General features: G+C 40.1%; 2 protein-coding genes across 7 annotated transcripts in view; one reads left to right on the forward strand and one right to left on the reverse strand.

Annotated features, from left to right (window-relative positions):
- Positions 1-25271, reverse strand: part of PHTF2 (putative homeodomain transcription factor 2) — a 160894-nt gene that overhangs the window by 124094 nt on the left and 11529 nt on the right. The gene's annotated exons all lie outside the window — the stretch shown is intronic.
- Positions 12161-14132, forward strand: LOC129040089 (calumenin-like). Its single transcript, XM_054493977.2, has one exon. The coding sequence runs from the start codon at positions 12230-12232 to the stop codon at positions 13175-13177; it is 948 nt and encodes a 315-aa protein (XP_054349952.1). The 5' UTR covers positions 12161-12229; the 3' UTR covers positions 13178-14132.

Here is a 25271-nt window from a genome sequence, read left to right on the forward strand (position 1 = left end):
TGACCCTGCCATATCCCCCTCTCCGAGAAACACCCAAGAATGATCAATAAATACTTAACAAAAAAAAAAAAAAAGAAAAGAAAACTAGTAAAGAGGAAAAGGTCCAATATTTGGAAAAACAGCAGGTTTAGAGGAAGTCCATAGACTCTAAGAACAAATGATGTTTATTTTGTTAGACTCGCATGTAATTATTTTGTACTTCCCTGATTTTGCTTTATCTTTGTTAATGCTATAATTAAAAACACATTTGGGTAAAAAAAAAAAAAAAAAAAAAAAAGAGTGAATTTTTTCACTCAGAGATCCATTAAAAAAAAAAAAAAAGCAATGACTAAGCATCAAGAGAATTGGGTTCTAGATCCAAGTTCTGATACTAAGAGCTATGTGCTCTTGAATAAGTTACTGAGTTCTCTGGACCTCAGTTTTCCCCAGGTGCCATCTAGCCAAATATTCCACAACTCAATAAAGGTTAAATAATTGTGTGAAAAGAAAAAGAGCTCCGAGCAGTCTGAGCCATGTGAGGTATGCAAGCACAGACATGTGAGTATAAGACTTCAGTCAAGCCCCTACACCCAAGCCTGGGGGCAACTGTTTAGAGTCATTTTCTTCCTGACTAGCTGCCTCACCCATTTATCTTCATGTTTCTGGAATTTGTGATACAAAGAACAATGTATAGCCAATCAACAGTTTGTGTTATTTTAACATAAATTCTCAGTAAACAACTCAGGAACTGCTTCTTCTTTCCGTTTAAAAAAAAACAATTTTTTTTTTTTTTTGGAGACAAGGTCTCACTCAGTTGCCCAGGCTGGAGTGCAGTGGCACAATCAGGGCTCACGGCAGCTTCGACTTCCCAGCTCAAGTGATCCTTCTGCCTCAGCCCCCAAAGTAGCTGTGACTATAGGCATGTACCATGATGCCTGGCTAATTTTTTTGAATTTTAGTAGACACGAGGTCTGGCTATGTTGCCCAGGCTGGAAAAATGCACTTTTAACTGCTGCTAATCAGAGGGTATATTCAGAGCAACTCAAATCTGTGCTCCCAGTTGCAATCCTCAAGCCTGATTCAAATAAACCCTCTACTTGTATTAATTTTGCTCTAGCTTCTTCCTCTCATGTCACCAATTCCAATAATGTACAGAAGTTCCTCTGAATTCTAACACACCCAAAAACATTAATATTACTACTTAAATTAGTGTTACATATATGGAATTTAACATAGTAGAAACTGTTAAACTAAATAAAAAATATCTTATTTATTTTATTTTTAGAGACAGGGTCTCACTGTCACCCAGACTGAAGTGCAGTGGCTTGATCATAGCTCACTGTAACATCAAACTCCTGGGCTCAGGCGACCGTCCTGCCTTAGCTTCCCAAGTAGCTAGACTCGGCAACAAAAGGGCACATAACATATCCTCATGCACATCCTGCTGAAAAGTATATCACACAAAAAGTTGCATGCCACCAAACTAGGCTATTTTTAAAATCTTTTGTAGAGAGAGATGGAGTCTCACTATGCTGTCCAGGCGGGTCTTAAACTGCTGTCTTCAGCAATCTTCTTACCTCAGCCTCCCAAAGTGCTGGGATTACAGGTGTGAGCCACTGTGCTTGGCCCTAAAGAGCTTTTAATTTGTTAAAGGTAGTTTTTATAAATCTCCTCAGACCCTCATATTATTATTCCATTCCAACAACCTTGTATCATTCTCTGCTGCTTACAAAATAAAATCCACAAGTATTTAGACTCTCTACAATCTGACCTTAATTGTCCAACATTATTGCTCATCATCTTCTTATACATCTTGTTTCAACCATCCCATACTTTCAAAATTTTTCTACCTCTGTGCCAAAATTAACACTTCTCTTTCTAAAACAAGGAAGATTTTGACAAGACTTCCAAAATTCCACTTTCTCTGTAAGTTTCTCCCAAATTCTTCCATTTAATATTTCTCATCCTGTTCTGTGTTCCCCTTAGAGTAGCACCCCCTTTATCCAAGGCTTTGCTTTCCACATTTCAGTTACTGCAGTAACTGCAGTACAGTAAAATAAGATATTTGGAGACAGAGAGAGACCAAATTCCATAACTTTTCATTAGAGTATACTGTTACGATTGTTCTATTTCATTATTAGTTATTACCTATCTCTTACTTGCAGCAGTCCCCAGCCTTTTTTAGCCCCAGGGACTGGTTTTGTGGAAGACAATTTTTCCATGGCCGGGGTAGGGGGGATGGTTTTGGGATGATTCAAGAGCATTACATTTATTGTATACTTTATTTCTATTATTATTACATTATAATATATAATGAAATAATTATACAACTCACCATAACATAGAATCAGTGGGAGCCCTCAGGTTGTTTTCCTGCAACTACATGGTCCCATGTGGGGATGATGGGAGACAGTGACACCCAAAATGTATTGTTTATGTCCAGTCTATTCCATAATCTCATTTTGGTTGCTGTTAACTATACTACAGAAAACCCTGCTTCACAAAGATACGACGTTAGAAATGGAAACAGACTTTTCAGTGTTTTGTGGCAATCTCAGGATAGTCCGCCTTGACTTTAATCCAGAATGTATGGAGATCTGAAGTTGTCTCAAACATACTTTTAAGGCCACCATCATTTGCGACCTTAAGCAGTTGATCATCTTCTAGCACGGACAAAGTCGATACAGCTGGCTTATCCACAAACAGGTTGTGGATCCATTACTTCCCAGTTCGGGGGTCTTCTGTGGTTGGGAAGTAATGCTCAAACACTTTTGAAAGCTGAGACAGGTGGTCATGCACCAGCTGGGAGAAAGAAGGTCCTGGCTTAGTCTCTTTCAAAATCTCTGTTAATGTTTGAAATATGTCAAAAAAATCCCTCCATGTTCACTCAAATCCAGTTTGGCTTTGAATGCAGCCACTTTATCTACTGACTTGAACACATTTGTTGTTCTCCCCTGAAGTGACAAGCTGAGTTCTTTGAGCAGGTTGAATATGTCACACAAGTAAACAAGTTTTGTGACCCATTCTGCATCACTGAAATGTGCTACCAGTGATAACTATTTTTCTAAAAAAAAAAAAAAAAAAAAAATCTCTGGAGAGACCTTGTAACTCAAAACCTCTGGCCAGTGATCTACCTTAGAAAGCCATCTTACTTCTGTGTATAAGAGAAGCTGTGTGTGCTCTGCATCCATTTCCTCACAGAGCTGCACAGACAGACATAAACTAAGGGCATGTACTTTAATGTGGATAATTTTAATCACATCCTGCAAAATGTTGGTTAAGTTTCGGTGACATTTTGTGCTTAGCCAGCATTTCTCTACGGATGACACAGCGCGTAGACTCGCATTCAGAAGCAACCTCTTTGACCCAAGTAGTGAAACCAGAAAGCTGTGCAGTCATGGCAGCCACTCTGTTCATGCATATACCAACACAAAATTACCAAATCAGTTCTACAGCTGTGGTATTGGTTGGCAACAAAAGGGCACATAACATATCCTCATGCACATCCTCCTGAGAAGTGTATCACACAAAAACAAGCATTACTGCCTTGTTGTCAACATCAGTAGACTTGTCAACCTGGATTACATACCATGGTGACTCATTAATCCTAACAATTGTGCCTCAATATCCTCTATTTCATCAAATAATCTAGTTATGGCACTAGCTGAAAAAGGAACATGTGCCACCTTCTGAACCGCAGCGTCTCCTAAAAGTTCGTAACAAATGTCCTTAACAGCAAGCAGGCAGGATCAACTCTTCACCAATAGTAAATGGCTTTTTAGCTTCAGCAATGCTTTAGCCGCTAAGAATAATACTCTCAGTGCAGACACATTTGATGAAGTGGTGGCCTTCCATAATTGCTTCTGTTCTTCATGTTCACGTTTTTTTCTTTTGAAAAACTCCAAAGCCTTGTCTTTCAATGCAGGATAAGTGGTCTCCACATGACAAAGCACTTTTGAAGGTTTCATGGCTTGTTGGACAGCCGGTCACCACATATACAAAGCAGGCCTAGAGAATGTGAATCACCTATTGCAATGAACCCATAATTTAAGTGGGACTCTTGCTGTTTTCTTTTAAATGCAGCTTTCTTTTTGTTGGCAGTCTTAGAGTCTTCTGCTGTCTCATCATTGGGTCTTCCCCCTTTACAAAGAAGCTCTCTAGTAATGTTTTGTTATTTACTCATTTTGGCTAAGGTTAGCTTGTGGGCTTAACCAAGTCTGTGACTGAGGTAAGTGCCCACTGTGAGAAAGAAGTGTGGACGGACAAGGTAAGTAAAATAATGGGCGGGCCATGCATGGACTAAAATTAAATGTTGGATTCTGACTTAAAGCCTGTCACCAGATGCAGCTGTACAAATGAAGCACTCAACTCACTGACAGGGTTTTGATATGAGTCTGCAAGCAATTTATTTATTATGGTCTCTGTGTAGTCAAACCTCTCTGCTAACGTTAATCTGTATTCGCAGCTGCTCCCCAGCGCAAGCATCACTGCCTCAACTCCACCTCAGACAATCAGGCATTAGATTCTCATAAGGAGCATGCAACCTAGATCCCTCACATACACAGTTCAGAATAGGGTTCGCACTCTTATGAGAATCTAATGCCGCTGCTGATCTGACAGGAGGCAGAGCTCAGATGGTAATGCAAGTGATGGGAGGCAGCTGTAAATACAGATGAAGCTTTGCTCACTTGCCCACCACTCACCTCCTGTAGTGCAGCCCACAGTTCCTACCAGGCCGCAGACCAACTGGTTGGGGACCCTGTCTTACTGTACCTAATTTATAATATAAACTTTATCATAAGTATGTATATACAGGAAAAAAACACAGCAAACATAGGTTTGGTACTATCTGTGGCTTCAGGTTTCCATTGGGGATCTTGGAATATAACCCTCACAGATAAGGGGGACTGCTATATACTTACTATATTGTTTTATATAGACTTTAGTGTACTTATCTGTATGTGCCCCCACCTCCCATCCACACGCTCTTTGAGAGCAGTCCAATGTCTTTATTATCTCTGAATTTTCCTAAAACTTTTCGCTTATATTAAACACAAATGTTTACACACCATATTAAAAAGCTGCCAAAGTACCACCACAGATGAATTTAAGGGCTAGAATTGAAAACTCTACCTGTCCAACTCCTGTACTCCCCCAAAATGCACATAAACAAACATACTTTTTCATAACACTAAGGGGTACAAAGATATCATGAAGTATAATAAATATGGTTCGTTTATTTACTGACATGTCACTCAGTCACCAATACGTAAGATTTAAAAGGTTTTACATATTTCAGATCCAAAAGGTACAATGAAAATAAGTTAAAGTCTAGTCTAACACCATTCCTAAATGCTGAAGTTAAATGTAACTCAGTTGCCTTCTCCACAACCAAAACAAGAAATTTTTAGACCTTGAAAACTGGGAACAAAGTTGCTCTGCCCGTAAAAGGGTAATAAATGCTAAGGTTCAAATCACATCTTTCATAATGATACAAAAGTTAAACAGAAAGAATGAAATCTTCTACTAGTTTCAGGGTTCCTACTTTGTAATCACGTGACCTATAAATTATTACAACTTATAGGAACAATTTTAATTTTTCAACCGGAATGAGGATAATATTTCATGGAAATATTTGAAAGAATAAACACCACACGTTTTATGGTCAAAGCTGTAATTTTAAACGAAATGCAAAATAAGGTCTAATAAACAGCTATACATTTTCTATTATACCAGTCATAAAAAAAAATTTGTAATTTTTATTTTCCTTAATGGAACCAATGCATAGTCTGTGTACTTTGGGCTAGAAGATGATACATAATCTAAGAAGAAAAAACTACAGGCAAGTAACATCTCTCTATACCTGTACTAAAGTGTTTTGTGCTGTTACAAAATCTAAGTGAACCCCTATAGCTATAATCTCTTTGTTAGGAGATAGGGTCCCACTCTGCTACCTAGGCTGGAGTTCAATGGTGAAATCATAGTTCACTGTAGCCTCAAACTCCTGGGCTCAAGTGTTCCTCCACCTCAGCCTCTCGAGTAGCTGGGACTACAGATGGACACCATCGCACCTGGCTAATATTTTTTATTTTTTAACTTTTTGTGGGGCCAGGTCTCACTTTGTTGTCCAGGCTGGTCTCAAACTCCTGACTTCAAGCAATCTTCCTGCCTTGGCATCCCAAAGTACTAGGATTATAGGTGTGAGTCACCACGATCAGCCTAGAGTTATAATTTTATTTTATTTTTTTTGAGATGGAGTCTCGCCCTGTCACCCAGGCTGGTGTGCAGTGGTGCAATCTCGGCTCACTGAAACTGCCACCTCCTGGGTTCAAGCAATTCTTGTGCCTCAGCCTCCCGAATAGCTGGGATTACAGGTGCGCGCCACCACGCCCAGCTAATTTTTGTATTTTTAGCAGATAGTACCAAACATATATGTTGCTATCTTTTTCCTATATAAATTTTGTATTTTGAATTTTTAGGGTTTCACCATGTTGGCCAAGCTGGTCTTGAACTCTTGACCTCAAGTGATCTGCCTGCCTCAGCCCTTTTAAGATGTCTTTGCCATACCTGAAGTCATCACTATTTAATTTTGTTTCATTTGAGGTTGACTTGATTTAATCATCAAGCAGTATTTTTCAAGAAAGGAGTGCTGTATTCTCTGTGCTCTTACATGTCAGAGAACATCTGCTTGCTTCCTGTGTATTTGATTAACCACTTGGTTGGCATGGCAGAGACTGCTAATTGACACTCATTATTCCACCATCCTTTCTGAAAACTGTGCTGGCACACTGTTGCCCAAAATAAAGACCTTTCCTAACCTTTCTTGCAGTTAGATGTGGCCAAGACTAAGTTCTGCTCCAAACACCACCAAAAGTGTTGGGTAGTACTTGTAATTGGGAAAAGCACTTTTCTTCTTTCTCCCCTCCCTTTTCCTGATCCTTTCAATGTTATTTTAATGACGACAGCTCCAGCAGCCACCATGGACAGTGCCATTGAGACTAGAAACCAGGTGTGTTCATAGATAGGAAAGATCCTGGGTTGCCTTGGGTGAAGCCACCATACTAGTTCTAGACTGACTATTTCCATACTTCTTGTACCCAAGATTATAAATCCTTGTAGTTTAAGCCACTGTTATTAGCAGCCAAAAGAAATCTAACTGATACTGTTGGGTATAATACTTCTAGTTCACAACTTCCTACCGTCAAAACTTTGTAAACATTTTTCCATTGTCTTCTGGAATTGACAATAACTGAGAAGTCAAAATTCAGCCATCTTGAATTTTTTTCTCTTTGTATAGGTCATGTTTTTCTCTTTTTGGCCAGGATAACAACATAATTCTCCATCTTGAATTTTTTTCTCTTTGTATATAGGTCATGTTTTTTTTTCTCTTTTTGGCCAGGATACCAAAATAATTCTCTCCTTATTTTTGAAGTTAAAAACTACTAGGATATGGTCAATTTTAATCATTTCATATTTTTTTCCCTAGCATTTAGTGTGCCTGTCAATCTGCAAATACACATTTCATTTCAAAAGCTTTTGTCTGGATTTTATTTCTCAATACTTTTTCTGTTCCATTTGTTGAAGTCTCTATTTTAGGGATATCAGCTATTCTTACCTAGGACAGTCTTTTCAGAGTTACTTCTTTCGTTTATTTTTCTCCTATATTTGTAGATTTGCCATGTTATTTTTTTTTTATCACGTTTAATACAGAAACTGCTATCCTCAGCTCCTATTTACTCTGATATCCAAGATTCTGCTCGGCCACCCCTAACACCTTTCTCATCTTAGATGGGGCCATTTTTATTTTTGTGTACACGTTTATGCATACACACACAAACTTCAGTTTGAGAATTAGGGACTACTCTTAATCTACTTTTCTATAATCCAACGACACAGAAAAGGAAGAGCTAAAATTGGACTGAGCACAGGCATTGCTGAGGTGTCCTTAAATGTCCTGTACCAAGACTGATCTCCCTAGTCAGGGATCCAGCCTACCTTCATGGGCTTTGGCTCTTGCCCTTAACTCAGAGTACCATTCAAAATGCCAACGCTTGTTGCCTCTGCTGAGGCTCAGCGCTGGTACGTAGGGTCTTCTCAAGGATTTTTCCTTGACTTTTTGCTTCCTATTCACCTCCTAGGTCTACTTCTCTAAAAGTATGAACGAGATATCGCAATATTTTGTAGGCTTCCTCTTTCCTTTGTCTTGTTTCTGGGATATGGGGCTGGGATTAGAAGCCTTGTCATATACAACTAGTATCTTCTCATTCTTTCTTTACCTTCCACTTTTTGATGTATTTGGTATAAAGCTACAGATACCCCTTTTTTGTCAGCTTCTTTCCATTTCTGCCTTCTTTCTTCAACCCACCATCTACTCTTCCCTTAATTTGGTTTTAGTGAAGAAAAAATCTGTGACCCTACTTCATTTTTACTCAGAAATCTCTAATTTATATTATTGTTGTTGTTGTTATTTAGAGACAGAGGCTCGCTCTGTCACCCAGGCTGGAATGCAGTGGCACAATCATGGCTCACTGCAACCTCAAACTCTTGGGCTCTCATGTGTTCCTCCTTTCTCAGCCTCCCAAGTAGCTAAGACTACAGGTGTGTGCCACCACACTCGGCTAACTTTTTTTTTTTTTTGGGTAGAGGTGGGGGTCTTGCTATGTTGTCCAGGCTGGCCTCGAACTCCTGGCCCCAAACAATCTTCCCACCTTGGCAGCCCAAAGTGTTAGGATTACAGGAGTAATCCTAAGCCACTGTGCTTGCCATTTTACTTCTTTTAACATTTATTTCTAAGTACTTAATCTTTTACATTACTGACTCAATTAAAAAGTTAAATTTATTTGGGAGGCCAAGGCGGGCAGATCATGAAGTCAGGAGTTCAAGACCAGCCTGGCCAACATGGTGAAACATCTCTACTAAAATACAAAAATTAGCCAGGCATGGTGGCGCACACCTGTAATCCCAGCTACTCAGGAGGCCGAGGCAGGAGAACTGCTTGAACCCAGGAAGTGGAGGTTGCAGTGAGCCGAGATTGCACCACTGCACTCCAGCCTAAAAGTAAAATTTAAATATTCTAAGATGAGATTCTAAACTAACAACAGCTGCACTTTTACTTCTGCTATTTCTAACAAAAGGAAGTACAGGGAGGATACCCAGTTTCAATTCTTTTTATAAACTCAAGATACTAAGCAAAAAACACAAGATCATAAACTAAGCTCTTCCATGAATTTGTTACAACTACCTCCAAGAAAAAACAAAACAAAAAAAAAGGATGTATTTTCCCTCCTCAAATCTCATCTTTTACTATCTGCTCAATTTTCCAAGAAAGAACCCTAGAATCTTTCTTGTTTCCTCCCCTTTCCCACCTCCCACCACTATCAATTCTATACCTGGCACACAGAAACCACTCAATAATTATGACTGAATAAATTAATATAACCTATTTATCATACCTCCAAACTTCTCTCATATGATCTCTCTCCAGCCCCACTACCATACACCTGGTACAAGCTGATATCTAATACCAGGACTACACTAACAATCTATTATTGTTGCTTTACTTTCACCACTTATCTTTTTAAAATACTGACCTCACACTTAAAAATCTCTAGTCTCCCACTGCCGAAGAAAAGAGTTTAATAAACACTGTATTCAAAACCCTTCTTTTACAATTTGACCATAGATTTATTATTTCTCGAGTCAGTAGCATCTATCATCTCTACTTTGTTTCACACAGTTTCAATTACCCGCCCTCCCCAACCTCCCATCCACACATTCTAGCTACACATACCTTACATTCTAGCTACACAGGTTCACAAATATACCATATACTTTCATGCCTGCCTTCTACTCCAGGTAATATTCCTTATCTAAAATAACTTTCTTCTTGTTCTGATCTATTTGAAAAGTTACCTCAATTCCTTCTAAGGAAATTAAATTGTGAGAACATATAAGCCATGGTGTTCAAATAACTCAACTACTTAAAGAGTAATTTAAGATTCAGGCCAGGCACAGTGGCTCACGCCTGTAATCCCAGCACTTTGGGAGGCCAAGATGGGTGGATCACGAGGTCAAGACATCGAGACCATCCTGGCCAACATGGTGAAACCCTATCTCTACTAAAAATACAAAAATTAGCTGGGCGTGGTGGCGTGTGCCTGTAGTCCCAACTACTCGGGAGGCTGAGGCAGAAGAATCCCTTGAACCCGGGAGGCAGAGGTTGCAGGGAGCCAAGATCATGCTACTGCACTCCAGCCTGGTGACAGAGCGAGACTCCGTCTCCAAAAAAAAAAAAGAGTAATTTAAGATTTAAATATTTTTAATTTCAGAGGGTGACATCAATAAGATGACTGACTAGAGACACCCAGCACTCATCCCCCCCATAAGAAAGAACCTAGGCATCACATAAACAGCTAAGATTCAGCTTGAGTGTCAATGGGAGCGTACTAGGGTGCAGCGAGAAACTGGAGATGCACGTGAGACTGAAGGGCAGCATGGAAGTACCTGGCCACTGCAGCCCTGTCTCCCCAACCCAGACTGGATCAGCCCAGAGTCAGGAGGGACTTCCCATTTCAGGGAAAAGGTAAGCAGAAGATCCCTACCAGCCCCCTCTGCCACTGCAAACACCTACAGTCCTTACTACAGGAGAATCCCACAGTCCTTACAAGCCCCAAGCCCAGTTTGGAGAGCTGCCAGGAATTCATGCAGCTGCACTGCCCCAGATTAGGAGCACAAGGTGCACACTCCCCTCCCCCACCCAACCACTCCCTGTGAGAAAAGCTGCTGCAGCATGGTGCCATCTTGAGACCAGAGCCACCTCTGGAGTGCACCCTGCTCTGGAGGTTAGTAGCCACTGAACTTCTCTAGCACTGGGGCTCCATCTTCATTCCACCAAACTCACATGGGTGGCTGAAAACCACAACCCCAACACTGCAAATCCTGGGCCCAGGATCGGCTCTGGAGGTTAGTAGCCACTGAACTTCTCTAGCACTGGGGCTCCATCTTCATTCCCCCCAACTCACATGGGTGGCTGAAAACCACAACCCCAACTATGCAAAGCTGGGCCCAGTCCTGCACAGCTGGGAAACCAACCTCCCTTCCCCTCTGCTCCCCAACACTCTGCTCCCACTGCCACACTTCCAGTCAGAGGAACAGTCTGGCAGTCCCACCCAAGGCAAACCTGCCCTTGAGCCAGCGAAAACTGCTACATGCCCTCCAAGTGGAAGAGTGCCCCCCAAGTCTCTAAGCAGCTGATACATCCCTTGGGCTGGCAGAGAGGCTACACATCTGCACTCAGGTCCTGAGAAACAGCCCTACAGCACTCCCCCACTGCAGACATGCCCTTAGCTCTCCACCTGCAATCAAGGTCTAAGAAACAGTCCTGTCCCTGGGCACAGCAGGCTGCCCCTGGTAGGCATACCCTCAGCCCATCCAAGCAGCCATGAGCCCATGACTGGACCTGAGTAACAGCCCTGTGGGCCACCTCTAGCAAACATGTCACTTGTGGGCCTATGGAGGGCTCACTCCTGAGCCACACCCCTGAGCCAGCCAAGCAGTCTTGCGTCTGCATCCCAAACCTGAGAAAGTCCTGTGGGCCACCCCTAGTAGACAGATTCATTCCCAGGCTGGCTGAGCAGCCCTGTGCCTGCTCTTGGGCCTATGAAACAGCTCCATGTGGGGCATCTCCCACACCAGCCAAGAAGTTGTGCAGCCATGTCAACGGCCCGAGAAACAGCTCTGAGGGCCATCTATGGTGGACACACTCCTGAGCTCCCTGAGCAGCCTTGTACCCATGTCCCAAACCTGAGAAACAGCCCCACGGGCCATCTACAGCAGATACATACATCCACAGGCCAGCCAAGCAGAAGAGAAGGGAAAAGGTAAGGAAATATATTTAATGAAATAACAGCTGCAAATTTCCCAAATATTGGGAGAGAGATGGACATCTAGGTCCGGGAAGCTCAACGAACCTCAAATAGATGCAACCCAAATAGATCCTCTCCAAGGCAAAATATATTCGAATTGTCAAAAGACAAACACAAAGAAATTCTAAAAGCAAGAGAAAACATCAAGTCACATATAAGGGAATTCCCATTAGACTAATAACAGATTTCTCAGTAGAAACCTTATAAGCCAGCAGAGAATGAGATGACATATTCAAAATATTGAAAAGAAGGTGAGCTGAGCCGGTGGGTGAGCGGCGGCCACGGCATCCTGTGCTGTGGGGGCTACGAGGAAAGATCTAATTATCATGGACCTGCAACAGTTTCTTATGTGCCTGTCCCTGTGCACAGCCTTTGCCTTGAGCAAGCCCACAGAAAAGAAGGACCGTGTACATCATGAGCCTCAGCTCAGTGACAAGGTTCATAATGATGCTCAGAGTTTTGATTATGACCATGATGCCTTCCTGGGTGCTGAAGAAGCAAAGACCTTTGATCAGCTGACACCAGAAGAGAGCAAGGAAAGGCTTGGAAAGACTGTAAGTAAAATAGATGACAACAAGGACGGGTTTGTCACTGTGGATGAGCTCAAAGACTGGATTAAATTTGCACAAAAGTGCTGGATTCACGAGGATGTAGAGCGACAGTGGAAGGGGCATGACCTCAATGAGGACGGCCTCGTTTCCTGGGAGGAGTATAAAAATGTCACCTACGGCTGCGTTTTAGATGATCCAGACCCTGATGATGGATTTAACTATAAACAGATGATGGTTAGAGATGAGCAGAGGTTTAAAATGGCAGACAAGGATGGAGACCTCATTGCCACAAAGGAGGAGTTCACAGCTTTCCTGCACCCTGAGGAGTATGACTACATGAAAGATATAGTATTGCAGGAAATAATGGAAGATATAGATAAGAATGCTAATGGTTTCATTGATCTAGAAGAGTATATTGGTGACATGTACAGCCATGATGGGAATACTGATGAGCCAGAATGGGTAAAGACAGAGCGAGAGCAGTTTGTTGAGTTTCGGGATAAGAACTGTGATGGGAAGATGGACAAGGAAGAGACCAAAGACTGGATCCTTCCCTCAGACTATGATCATGCAGAGGCAGAAGCCAGGCACCTGGTCTATGAATCAGACCAAAACAAGGATGGCAAGCTTACCAAGGAGGAGATTGTTGACAAGTATGACTTATTTGTTGGCAGCCAGGCCACAGATTTTGGGGAGGCCTTAGTACGGCATGATGAGTTTTGAGCTGTGGAGGAACCCTCATTTCCTCAAAAGTAATTTATTTTTACAGCTTCTGGTTTCACATGAAATTGTTTGCGCTACTGAGACTGTTATTACAAACTTTTTAAGACATGAAAAGGCATAATGAAAACCATCCTGTCCCCATGCCTCCTCCTCTCTGAGGGACTGGAGGGAAGCCGTGCTTCTGAGGAACAACTCTAATTAGTACACTTGTGTTTGTAGATTTACACTTTGTATTATGTATTAACATGGCGTGTTTATTTTTGTATTTTTCTCTGGTTGGGAGTATGATATGAAGGATCAAGATCCTCAACTCATACATGTAGACAAACATTAGCTCTTTACTCTTTTTCAACCCCTTATATGATTTTAATAATTCTCACTTAACTAATTTTGTAAGCCTGAGATCAATAAGAAATGTTCAGGAGAGAGGAAAGGAAAAAAATATATGCTCCACAATTTATATTTAGAGAGAGAACACTTAGTCTTGCCTACCAAAAAATCCAACATTTCATAGGTAGTAGGGGCCACATACTACATTCAGTTGCTATAGGTCCAGCAACTGAACCTGCCATTACCTGGGCAAGGAAAGATCCCTTTGCTCTAGGAAAGCTTGGCCCAAATTAATTTTCTTCTTTTTCCCCCTGTAGGACAGACTGTTGCCTAATTTTGTCAAGCACAGCTGTGGTGGGAAGAGTTAGGGCCAGTGTCTTGAAAATCAATCAAGTAGTGAATGTGATCTCTTTACAGAGCTATAGATAGAAACAGCTGGAAAACTAAAGGAAAAATACAAGTGTTTTCAGGGCATATATTTTTTTCTGGGTGTGCATCTGTTGAAATGCTCACGACTTAATTATTTGCCTGTTGAAATCACTGTAAATACCCCCATCCGGTTCCTCTTCTTCCCAGGTGTGCCAAGGAATTAATCTTGGTTTTACTACAATTAAAATTCACTGCTTTCCAAAAAAAAAAAAAAAAAAAATTGAAAAGAAAAAGAAAAAAACTGCCATCCAAGAATATTATATCCAGCAAAGCTATCTTTCAGAAACGAAGGAGAAATAAAACCTTTTATAGACAGGCAAAAACTCAGTAAATTCATCACCACTAAGCCAGCCTTATAAGAAATGCTCAAGGGAGTCTCACAGTTGGAAGTAAAAGGATGATAACCACCATCATAAAAACATGTGAAACTATAAAACTCACCAGTAGAGTTGATAAAGAAGAAAGAGAAAAGAACCAAATCTTATTACAGAAAACTACCCAACCACAAAAATAAATAATAAGAGAGGAAAAAAGAAAATAGAAAACAAGAAGAAAACAATTAATAAAATGACAGGAGAAGGCTTCACTTATCAATAATCACCTTGAATGTAAACGGATTAAATTCCCCATTTAATCAAAAAGGAGACTTTTCAACAGATACCACAGAAATGCTGAACTACGAACAACTTGGGATGAGTGCAGTGGCTCATGCTTGTAATCCCAGTGCTTTGGGAGACTGGGGAGGAACGATCACTTGATTCCAGGAGTTCAAGACCAGCCTGGGCAACACAGCAAAACTCTCTCTCTCTCTCTCTCTTTCTCTCTCTCTCTCTCTATATATATATACACACACACACACATTAGCTGGGAATGGTGGTGCACGCCTATAGTCCTAGCCACTCAGAAGGCTGGAGCAGGAGGATTGCTTGAACCCAGAAGTTTGAGGTTACAGTGAGCTATGATCACACCTGTGCACTCTGGCCTGGGAGACAGTGAGACCCTGTCTAAAAAAACAAAACAGAATAAAACAAAAAAACATACAACTATACACAAATAAATTTAAAAACCGAGAGAAACTAGATAAGTTCCTGGACACATAACACCTACCAAGATTGAACCAGGAAGAAACAGAAAACCTGAACAGACCAATAACAAGCAACCAGATTGAATCAGTAATAAAAAGTCTCCCAAGCCGGGTGCAGTGGCTCACGCCTGTAATCCCAGCACTTTGGGAGGCCGAGGTGGGCAGATCACCTGAGGTCGAGAGTTTGAGACCAGCCTGACCAACATGGCGAAACCCCATCTCTACTAAAAATACAAAATTAGCCGGGTGTGGTGGTGCATGCCTGTAATTCCAACTACTGAGGAGGCTGAGGCAGGAGAATCACTTGAACCTGGGGGGCGGAAGTTGCAGTGAGTCGAGATCACACCATTGCACTCCAGCCTGGGCCAACAAGAGCAAAACACCATCTCAAAACAAAACAAAACAAAAAGTCTCCCATAAAAGAAAAGTCCAGGACTGGATGGCTTCACAGCTGAATTTTACTGAACCTTTAGGGAAGAATTAATATCAATTTTTCTCAAACTATTCCAAAAAATTGAAAGAGACTGATTCTTCCTAACTCATTCTATGAGGCCTGGATAACCCTGAAACCAAAACTAGACAAGAACACAACAAAAAGAAGAAAACTGCAGGCTAATATATTCGATGCACATATACATAAAAATTCTCAACAAAATATTAGCAACCCAAATCTAACAACACATCAAAAAGATAATAAATCATGATTCAGGGGAATTTATCTGAGGAATGCGAGGACGGTTCAACAAATACAAATCAATAAACATCATACATCACACCAATAGAATGAAAGACAAAAACCATATGGTCATCTTGACAGATGCAGAAAAAGCATTTGATAAAAGTCAACATTCTTTCATGATTAAAACCTCTCAAATTAGGGATAGAAGGAAAATATCTCAACATAATAAAGGCCATATATGGCAAACCCAAAGCTAACATCATACTGACTAGGAAAAAGCCAAGTGTTTCCTCTGACTACTAGAACAAGACAAGGATGCCTACTTTCACAACTCTTATTCAACATACTACTGAAAGTCCTAGTTGGAGCAATTAGTCAAGAGGAAGAAATAATAGGCAACCAAGTTGAAAAGGAGGAAGTCAAAATGTCTATTTGCAGATGACACAATCTTATATATGGAAAAACCTAAAGACTATACCAAAAACTCTTAGAACTGATAAATGAAATCAGTATAATTGCAAGATACAGTATCAATATACACAAATCATTAGCATTTCTAAACACAATCAACTAGCTGAAAATGAAATAAAAAAGGCAATCTTATTTACAACAGCAACAACAAAAGAATACCTAGGAATAAATTTAAACAAGGAGGTGACAGACGTCTACAGGAAAACTATAAAATGCTGATTAAAGAAACTAAAGAGGATGCAAACAAATGAAAGACATCTCATGCATACGGATCAGAAGAATATTACTAAAGTGACCCCACAAACCAAAGAAATCTACAGAGTCAATGCACATGTCAAAATAACAATTACTTTCTTCATAGAAACAGAAAAAACAATCCCAAAATACATATGGAACTACAAAAGCCTCTGAACAGCTGAAGCAATCCTGAGCATAGAGGAGGCATCACACCACCAGACTTCAAAATATACTACAAAGCCGTAGTAACCAAAACAGCATAGTACTGGCATAAAAACAGACACATAGATCAGTGGAACAGAATAGAGAACCCAGAAATTAATCAATCCATGTATCTACAGTTAACTGATTTTTGACAAAGGTGTCAGGAACACTCACTGAGGAAAGGATAGTCTCTTCAATAAATACCTCTGGGAAAACTAGATATGCAGAAGAATGAAACTAGATGTCCATCTCTTATCCTATACAAAAATCAACCCCAAAATGAATGAAAGACCTAAATGTAAAACCCAGAACTACAAAACTATTAAAAGAAAACATAGCAGAAATGCTTCAGGGCATTGGTTTCTGGGAAAAGATTTTATGAATAAGTCCTCAAAAATATAGGCAACAAAAGCAAAAATAAACAAATGAGATTATATAAAAACAAAAAGCTTTTGCACAGCAAAGGAAACAATCAACAGAGTAAAAAGATAACCTATAGACTAGGAGAAAATATTTGCAAACTATTCATGGGACAGGGAATTAATAGCCAGAATATATAAGGAACTCAAAGTTTTTTTTTTTTTTTGAGACGGAGTTTTGCTCTCGTTGCCCAGGCTAGAGTGCAGTGGTACAATCTCGGCTCACTGCAACCTCCACCTTCCAGTTTGAAGAGATTCTCCTGCCTCAGCCTCCCAAGTAGCTGGGATTACAGGCGCCCACCACCATGCCCAGCTAATTTTTTTGTATTTTTAGTAGAGATGGGGTTTCGCCATGTTGGTCAGGCTGGTCTCGAACTGCTGACCTCGTGATCCACCCGCCTTGGCCTCTCAAAGTGCTGGGATTACAGGCATGAGCCACCGCACCCGGCCCAGAACTCAAACTTTTTAACATCAAAAAACAATCCAATTTAAAGATGGGCAAAAAATCTAAAGACATTTCTCAAAAGAAGACATACATATGGCAAATAAATATATTTAAAAATGCCCAACATCACTAATTGATATGGTTTGGCTCTGTGTTCCCACCCAAATCTCATCTTAAATTGTAGTTTCCACAATCCCTGTGTGTCATGGGAAGGACCTGGTGGGAGGTAACTGAATCATTGGGGTGGTTTCCTTCATGCTATTCTTGTGATAGTAAGTTCTCACAAGATCTGACAGTTTTATAAAGGGCTTCACCCTTTGCTTGGTTCTCATTCTTCTCTCTCCTGCTGCCATGTGAAGAAGGATGTGTTTGCTTCCCCTTCCATCATGATTGTAAGTTTCCTGATGCCTCCCCAGCCATGCTCAACTGTGAGTCAATTAAACCTCTTTCCTTTATAAATTACCCAGGCTCAGGTATGTCTTTATCAGCAGCGTGAGAACGAACTAATACACTAATCATCAGGGAAATGCAAATCAAAACCATAATGAGATACCATCTCATCAACTTAAAATGGCTACCGTCAAAAAAACAAGAAAATAACAAATGCTGGTGAGAATGCAGAGAAAAAGGAACTCTTACACATTTGGTAGGAATGTAAACTAGTACAGCTACTATGGAGAAGAGCATGGAGATTTCTCAAAAAACTACTAATAGAACTACCATATGATCCAGCAATCCCACCACTGGGAATTTTATCCAAAGGAAAGAAAATCAGTATATTGATGCGACATCTGCACCCCATGTTTATTGCAGCACTATTCACAATAGTCAAGATATGGAATCAACCTAGATGCCCAACAACAGATGAATGGATAAAGAAAATGGGGTCTACAGACAGTGGAATACTGTTTTGCCATAAAAAGAATCAAATCCTGTAATTTGCAGCAACATGGATGGAACTGGAGGACATTATGTTAAGCGAAATAAGCCAGGAACAGAAAGTTAAACCCTGCATGTTCTCACTCATACGTAGAAGCTAAAAAGCTGATCCATAGAAGTAAAAAGTAGAACAGAGGATACCAGAGACTGGGAAGGGCATAAGGAAGAGAGAGATGGGAAGAGATTTGTGAAAGGTTACAAAATCACAGCTAGACAGGAAGAATAAGTTCTAGTGTTCTATACCACTGTTGGCTGACTATAGCTAACAATAATATATAGTTGCAAATAGCTACAAGAAATAATGTTTGAAATAATGTATATGTCAATTACTCTGAACTGATCACTATACATTATATGTACTGAAACATCATTATGTACCCCTCAAATATGTACATTATGTGTCAATTAATAAAAGTAGTTTTTTAAAATAATGTAATTGAATTGAGCAAAATGAAACATGTATCTGTCCTGGACCCATGTACTATAAACAGGCAAACTATTAAAAGTTATTTCATGTCAGGCATGGTGGCTCACTCTTGAAATCCCAGCACTTTGGGAGGCCGAGGTGGGCAGATCACTTGAGGTCAGGAGTTCGAGACAAGCCTGGCCAACATGGTGAAACCCCATCTCTACTAAAAATACAAAAATTAGCCAGGCATTGTGGTACGCACCTGTAATCCCAGCTACTTGAGAGACTGAGGCACAAGAATCACTTGAACCTAGGAGGCAGAGGTTGCAGCCAGCCAAGATTGCAACATTGCATTTCGATCTGGGCAACAGATCATGACTCTTGTCTCAAAGAAAAAAAAAAAAGTTATTCCAATATATAAAAACAACAACCAAATTTCCAAGAGAATACAAAAAGGCAGACTAAACACGGGTATCTAACTTTACTACCTTACAATATCTAACTGAAATGACAGCAAAGGCATATGTACATGAGAACAGAGAAAACAGGGAAAAAAACAACAAAAATGAAGCTTGAAAGAAGATATGTGACTTGTAACTGACCAAGCGGATCTGAGACAGCAGACAGCAATAGTACAGAAAGGAGAACACTAACCTAATTTATGCAATAAAATCAAGTTTCAGGGATTCATGGTTTAAGCATCCCCTGGAAACGGGAATAAAGTTAGTCCCATCTTTAGGCAGACTAGTTGAAAGCTGTTAAAATAAAAGATCCATTTTCTCTCACACCATGCCAATGAGTGACTATTTCTCTATGACCCTGCAGATGACTGGAAGTCAAACATGTATCTTTATGAATGGTAAATAAAATATCAATTGAAAGAGCTGAACCTGTTTGTCCCTGGGAAACAGAAACTGTGGAAAAGGGGCTCTACGGCCGCTATTTTCCTAAATTTTGTATAACTATCTCTGAAAACATCTATCTGCAGAACTTTGATAAAAACTACAAATTGAAACCAGTTTTAAATTTCAATTTCCCAGTAGTTATAGCTTCAGTAAACTGGAGTTCTTACCATCATAAATATGATGGAATTATGCAATATATTCCAACATTTCCATTTAACATATTGGACAGCCACTTTCATAGATTTCGTATGCAAATCTGCCTGCTTGCTAAAAGTACTTCTGGTACTTTTGCAGTCATTTACAGATATGCACAAAGCAGAAAAAAATCTGAGGTTCCCAACACGCATGTTCCCAGCAAAAGCTGAACAAGATGACACTATCTTCTTAAATAAGACAGCCATTACACCATAAACAAGGGTCCTTTTTGTGGTGCAGTGCCATGTTTTTGGCTTTTTTTTACTTTTTGTTGGGATTTTGTTGTTTTATTTTATTTTATTTTTGAGACAGTCTAGCTCTGTTGCCCAGGCTGGACTGCAGGGGCGTGATATCAGCTCACTGCATCCTCCACCTCACAGATTCAAATGATTATCCTGTCTCAGCCTCCTGAGCAGCTGCAATGACAGGTGCACGCCACCACGTCTGGCTAATTTTTTTTGTATTTTTAGTAGAGACAAGGTTTCACCAAGTTGGCCAGGCTGGTCTTGAACTTCCAACCTCCAGTAATCCACCCGCCTCAGCCTCCCAAAGTGCTGGAATTACAGGCGTAAGCCATCGCACCCGGCCTAGATGTTGTTGTTTAAAAATGCCCCCCCTGGACCGGGCGCGGTGGCTCATGCCTGTAATCCCAGCACCTTGGGAGGCCAAGGCAGGCGGATCACGAGGTCAAGAGATTGAGACCATTCTGGCCAACATGGCAAAACCCCATCTCTACTAAAAATACAAAACTTGGCTGGACACAGTGGCACGTGCCTGTAATTCCAGCTACTTGGGAGGCTGAGGCAGGAGAATCGCTTGAACCAGGGAGTCAGAAGTTGCAATGAACTGAGACTGCGCCACTGCACTCCACCTGGCGAACCAGGGAGTCAGAAGTTGCAATGAGCTGAGATTGCGCCACTGCACTCCGGCCTGGCGACAGAGTGAGACTCTGTCTCAAACAAACAAACAAACAAAAAATGCCCCCCAAGTGTAGTGCTGAAGTGCGGTCTAGTGCTCCTAAGTGCAAGAACGATTTAATGTGTCTTACAGAGAAAATACTGTGTTAGGTAAGTTTCATTCAGACATGAATTATAGTGCTGTTGGTTGTGAGTTCAATGTTAACAAAATTAACAATAAAATTAAATAAGGTGTCTTTAAATAGAAACACATATGAAACGAGGTTATGTATTGATCACTGATGACAAAAATGTTGTGACCAGTGGCTCACAGGAACTCAACTCTGTATTTCCTCTAAGAGCAATGCTTCACTATTGGCTAATTCAGTGTTTGCAGCGACCTTATATTAACACAGCTGTGAACAATGAGAATTTGCTGTAATTGGATTTACAGAGCGGGCTTGCAATTAGCTGCAAGAAGGTAGATGGAAAGTTAATGAAGTAGAAATGAGGACTGAATTGTGTTTCCTGAGTTTTCTCCTCCTATGGTTACAGAGGCCAATTTAAAATTAGGATATGTGGCTTTAAATATTATTCTTGATACCAGGTCATTTTAAAAATGATGAACATATGACTGGACACCAAATCTTACGATTTTATGTAACATCATTAACATGTCCAGATCATCAATTCATGATTGATAAAACTACTAAGCCAACTGGCCTAAACCACCTAGAAACTGGAGAATGCAATATAATTTAACAGCCACTACCTCTAACATTATTTTAATCTGAGGAAATTTTCTGTAAGTCAGGAAACCAATGTTTCAATTTGTAGTCTATTCAAATCCACATCACAGAGAAAAGTACTTAATAAACATATTGCAACTACTATTTAAGCCGGAATGATGAGCTAAGCTATGTATAGCTCATACATTTCATTACTGCTTAAATATTTTCAGCAATATAACACACAGAAGGTGCTCAATAAATACAATACCTTTCTCTTCTCCCAAGGTGCTCATTAAATACAGTACCTTTCTCTTCTCCCTTTCACAGTGCAAAACATTGCTATCTACTCCCACTTCTCCATCTCCTCTCTTTAATGCAATCATCTTTTGCTCCCAATACTCCACTGAAAGCTCTCTTTGAGGACACCAGCGACTTCCAGTCGCTAAATGCAATGGTCAGGTCTCAGTTGCTTATCTTATTCAATCTACTGGTAGTATAAAGCACAGCTGATTATGTTCTCTTCTCCTGGAACACTTTATTCACTTAGCTTCTGGGAAACCACTCTCTTCAGTTTGTTCCTCTCTATTCACTCCTTCTCAGTTTCTTTGCTAGTTTTCCTCTTCTCCCTGAGCTCAGTTTTTGCACATCTCTATCTTCACACAGTCCCTTGGTGATCACATCTAATATCTTGGTTTAAATACCATGTATAAATCAGTGTAATTGGACTGTTTGTAACTCAAAGGATAAAATGCTTGAAGGCCTGGTTTAAAATTAAATAAATAAATAAATACCATGCATCTATAGATGACTACTGTATGACTACTATTAGATTATACCTATAACCTCACCTGTTCCTATATCCACTACATTAGAAAAAGTCAAACAAGTTTCCTTACTTGAGGACTTCTTAGAGCCTTTTAATACGTTACTCTGCATTATAAATATCCAATAGAAGATTATGTACACATTATTGGCTGGGTGCAGTGGCTCACACCTGTAATCCCAGCACTTTGGGAGGCCGAGGCAGGCGGATCACGAGGTCAGGAGACTGAGACCATCCTGGCTAACACGGTGAAACCCCATCTCTACTAAAAATACAAAAAATTAGCCGGGCGTGGTGGCGTGCGCCGTAGTCCCAGCTACTTGGGAGGCTGAGGCAGGAGAATGGTGTGAACCTGGGAGGCGGAGCTTGCAGTGAGCCGAGATTGTGCCACTGCACTCCAGCCTGGGTGACACAGCCAGGCTCCATCTCAAAAAAAAAAAAAAGTAAAAAAAGAACATTATGTACACATTATTTCTTACATTTACTTAGAACAGAATCCTTTCCTCATGATGCATCTTGTGAAGCATACTACTGACTAAGCCACTAAATATAGCATACTTAGACATCTCTCAAGTAGTTCTAACTTCTTACAGCACACACAAATTATGTAAAAATAAGCAAGCTTCTCCTGATTAGAGATAATAATTGGGTTTGAGGTATTCAAGTCATTTTACTGCATTAGAGGAAAACTTGCCTCAAAATTTTCCTTATGCAGAGATAAATTTATATCTCTCTTAAAATACATTCATCTGTATTAATTACATACTCTAAGTGAACACAGAATAAATGCGTGTCATTTCTTCTGCCTCAAACAACTTAATATAATAAGCATATGTTGTCATTAATCTTTTTCCAGACTAAATGTTCTCAGCTCCTTCACCTGTTCTTCATATAACATGATTTCCAGGCCCCTCACCATCCAGGTTCTTTTTCTCATCAGATAAGATCTAAGTAATTCCTGGAATCCAGTTAGTCAACAAAATAATGTATTTGAAGAATGCAAAACATTGGAGCTATAACTTCTTGTGATAAGGATATGATCACATGGTCATGTAGCCTACACCTATACTCACTTTTTTATTTTTAGCAGCCATGACATTAGTTAATATTCTTTCTGAAAATAAAGGTGTATTACACACACCCACCACATATATACTCATCCATATACATATATACTTTACGTCCACTAAGAGGGCCTAGAAACAAAGACTCCTCGGTAGCAATAAGCACACCTAACACCTAGATCTCTAAATACCACTTCATAGTAAAAGAAATCAACACTGCTTAGAGAAACGTCTTATTCTAGGGCTGGCACAGAGATAGTACCAGATATTGTGGAATGTCTTGTTGGATCAGAAAGTAAGAAAATGCTCAAAGAATCATAGAGACATTGGCAAAACGATAAAACAAGAATCCATAAGTCCATACTGAAACGAATAAATAAGTGAATAAAGAGGTAGAAGCTTTTCTTTATCACAGAAGTCATCTAATAAATATAAAAGAAATTACAAAATTAGAAAAATCACCATTTGGCACCCATCTTGATAATAATGGATTCACACAAGAATCACCAATAGATGTTAAAATTAATGGGTAAGTTTGAGAGTAGTAGGATACTAACATAATTTAAAAGTATCTAGCCATGGTATGTATTAATTACAGAGAATAAAAGAGTGACTTTACCTTGTAGAAACCTGGCAGATACCTCCTTAACTAAATTACAAAAGTTATCATCCCCAGTAACAGGAGAAATAACAGTATTTGCCTCCTCATATAATGCACTGGAAAGTACACAACATCATGTCTGTGGTATTCCTGCCTAAAGTACGTAACCCAGGGCCAGGCGCCTGTAATCCCAACACTTTGGGAGGCTGAGGCAGGTGGATCACTTGAGGTCAGGAGTTTGAGACCAGCCTGGCCAACATGGTGAAACCCTGTATCTACTAAAAATACAAAAATTAGCTGGGCATGGTGGCGGGCACCTGGTCCTAGCTACTTGGGAGGCTGAGGCAGGAGAATTGCTTGAACCTAGGAGGCGGAGGTTGCAGTGAGCCAAGCTGGCGCCATTGCATTCCAGCCTGGGCCACAAGAGCGAAACTCTGTATCAAAAATAAAAAATAAAAATAAAGTACATAACCCAAATCTAATTATGAGGAAAAATCAACCAATCTCAAATTGAAGGTCATTCAGCTGGGTGTGGTGGCTCATGCCTTTAATCCCAGAACTTTGGGAGGCCAAGGTGGGTGGATCATCTGAGGTCAAGAGTTTGAGACCAGCCTGGCTAATATGGGAAAACCCCGTCTCTACTAAAAATACAAATATTAGCCAGGTGCAGTGGTGTGTGCCAGTAGTCCCAACTACTTGGGAGGCTAAGGCAGGAGAATCACTTGAACCAGGGAGGTGGAAGTTGCAGTGAGCCAAGATTGTGCCACTGCACTCCAGCCTGGACAACAGAGCAAGACTTCGTCTCAAAAAAAAAAAAAAAATTGAAGGTCACTCTACAAAATAACCAGCCTCAACAGTTTTTAAAATGTCAATTCAATGAAATACAAACATAGGTTCAAGTGTTTCTGTGTAAAAGAAACTAGAGAGATGTGACAACTAAACACAGAATGTGATCCTGAATTTTCTTCTGCAATAAAGTACAGTATTGTGATAACTGGTAAAATGTGAGTATCTGTAGATTAGAAAACAGTACTATAGATGTTAATTTCCTGATTTTGATAACTGTACTGTCTTTATGAAGAAGAACAATCTTATATTTAGGAAATAAAAACTCAGTAGCGGTAAAGGAGTATCATGACTCAAATGAGTCAGGAAAAAAGTAATACATATGTACCTATATATATATATATCAAGAAAGAAAATGATAAAGCAAATATAGTGAAATCTTAAAAT

This window comes from Pongo pygmaeus, chromosome 6, assembly GCF_028885625.2.
Source record: "Pongo pygmaeus isolate AG05252 chromosome 6, NHGRI_mPonPyg2-v2.0_pri, whole genome shotgun sequence".
NCBI classification, from domain to species: Eukaryota; Metazoa; Chordata; class Mammalia; order Primates; family Hominidae; genus Pongo; species Pongo pygmaeus.

Coding starts and splice junctions, on each gene's coding strand:
- LOC129040089 (XM_054493977.2), top strand. CDS start 12,230: ATGGACCTGCAACAGTTTCTTATGTGCCTGTCCCTGTGCACAGCCTTT.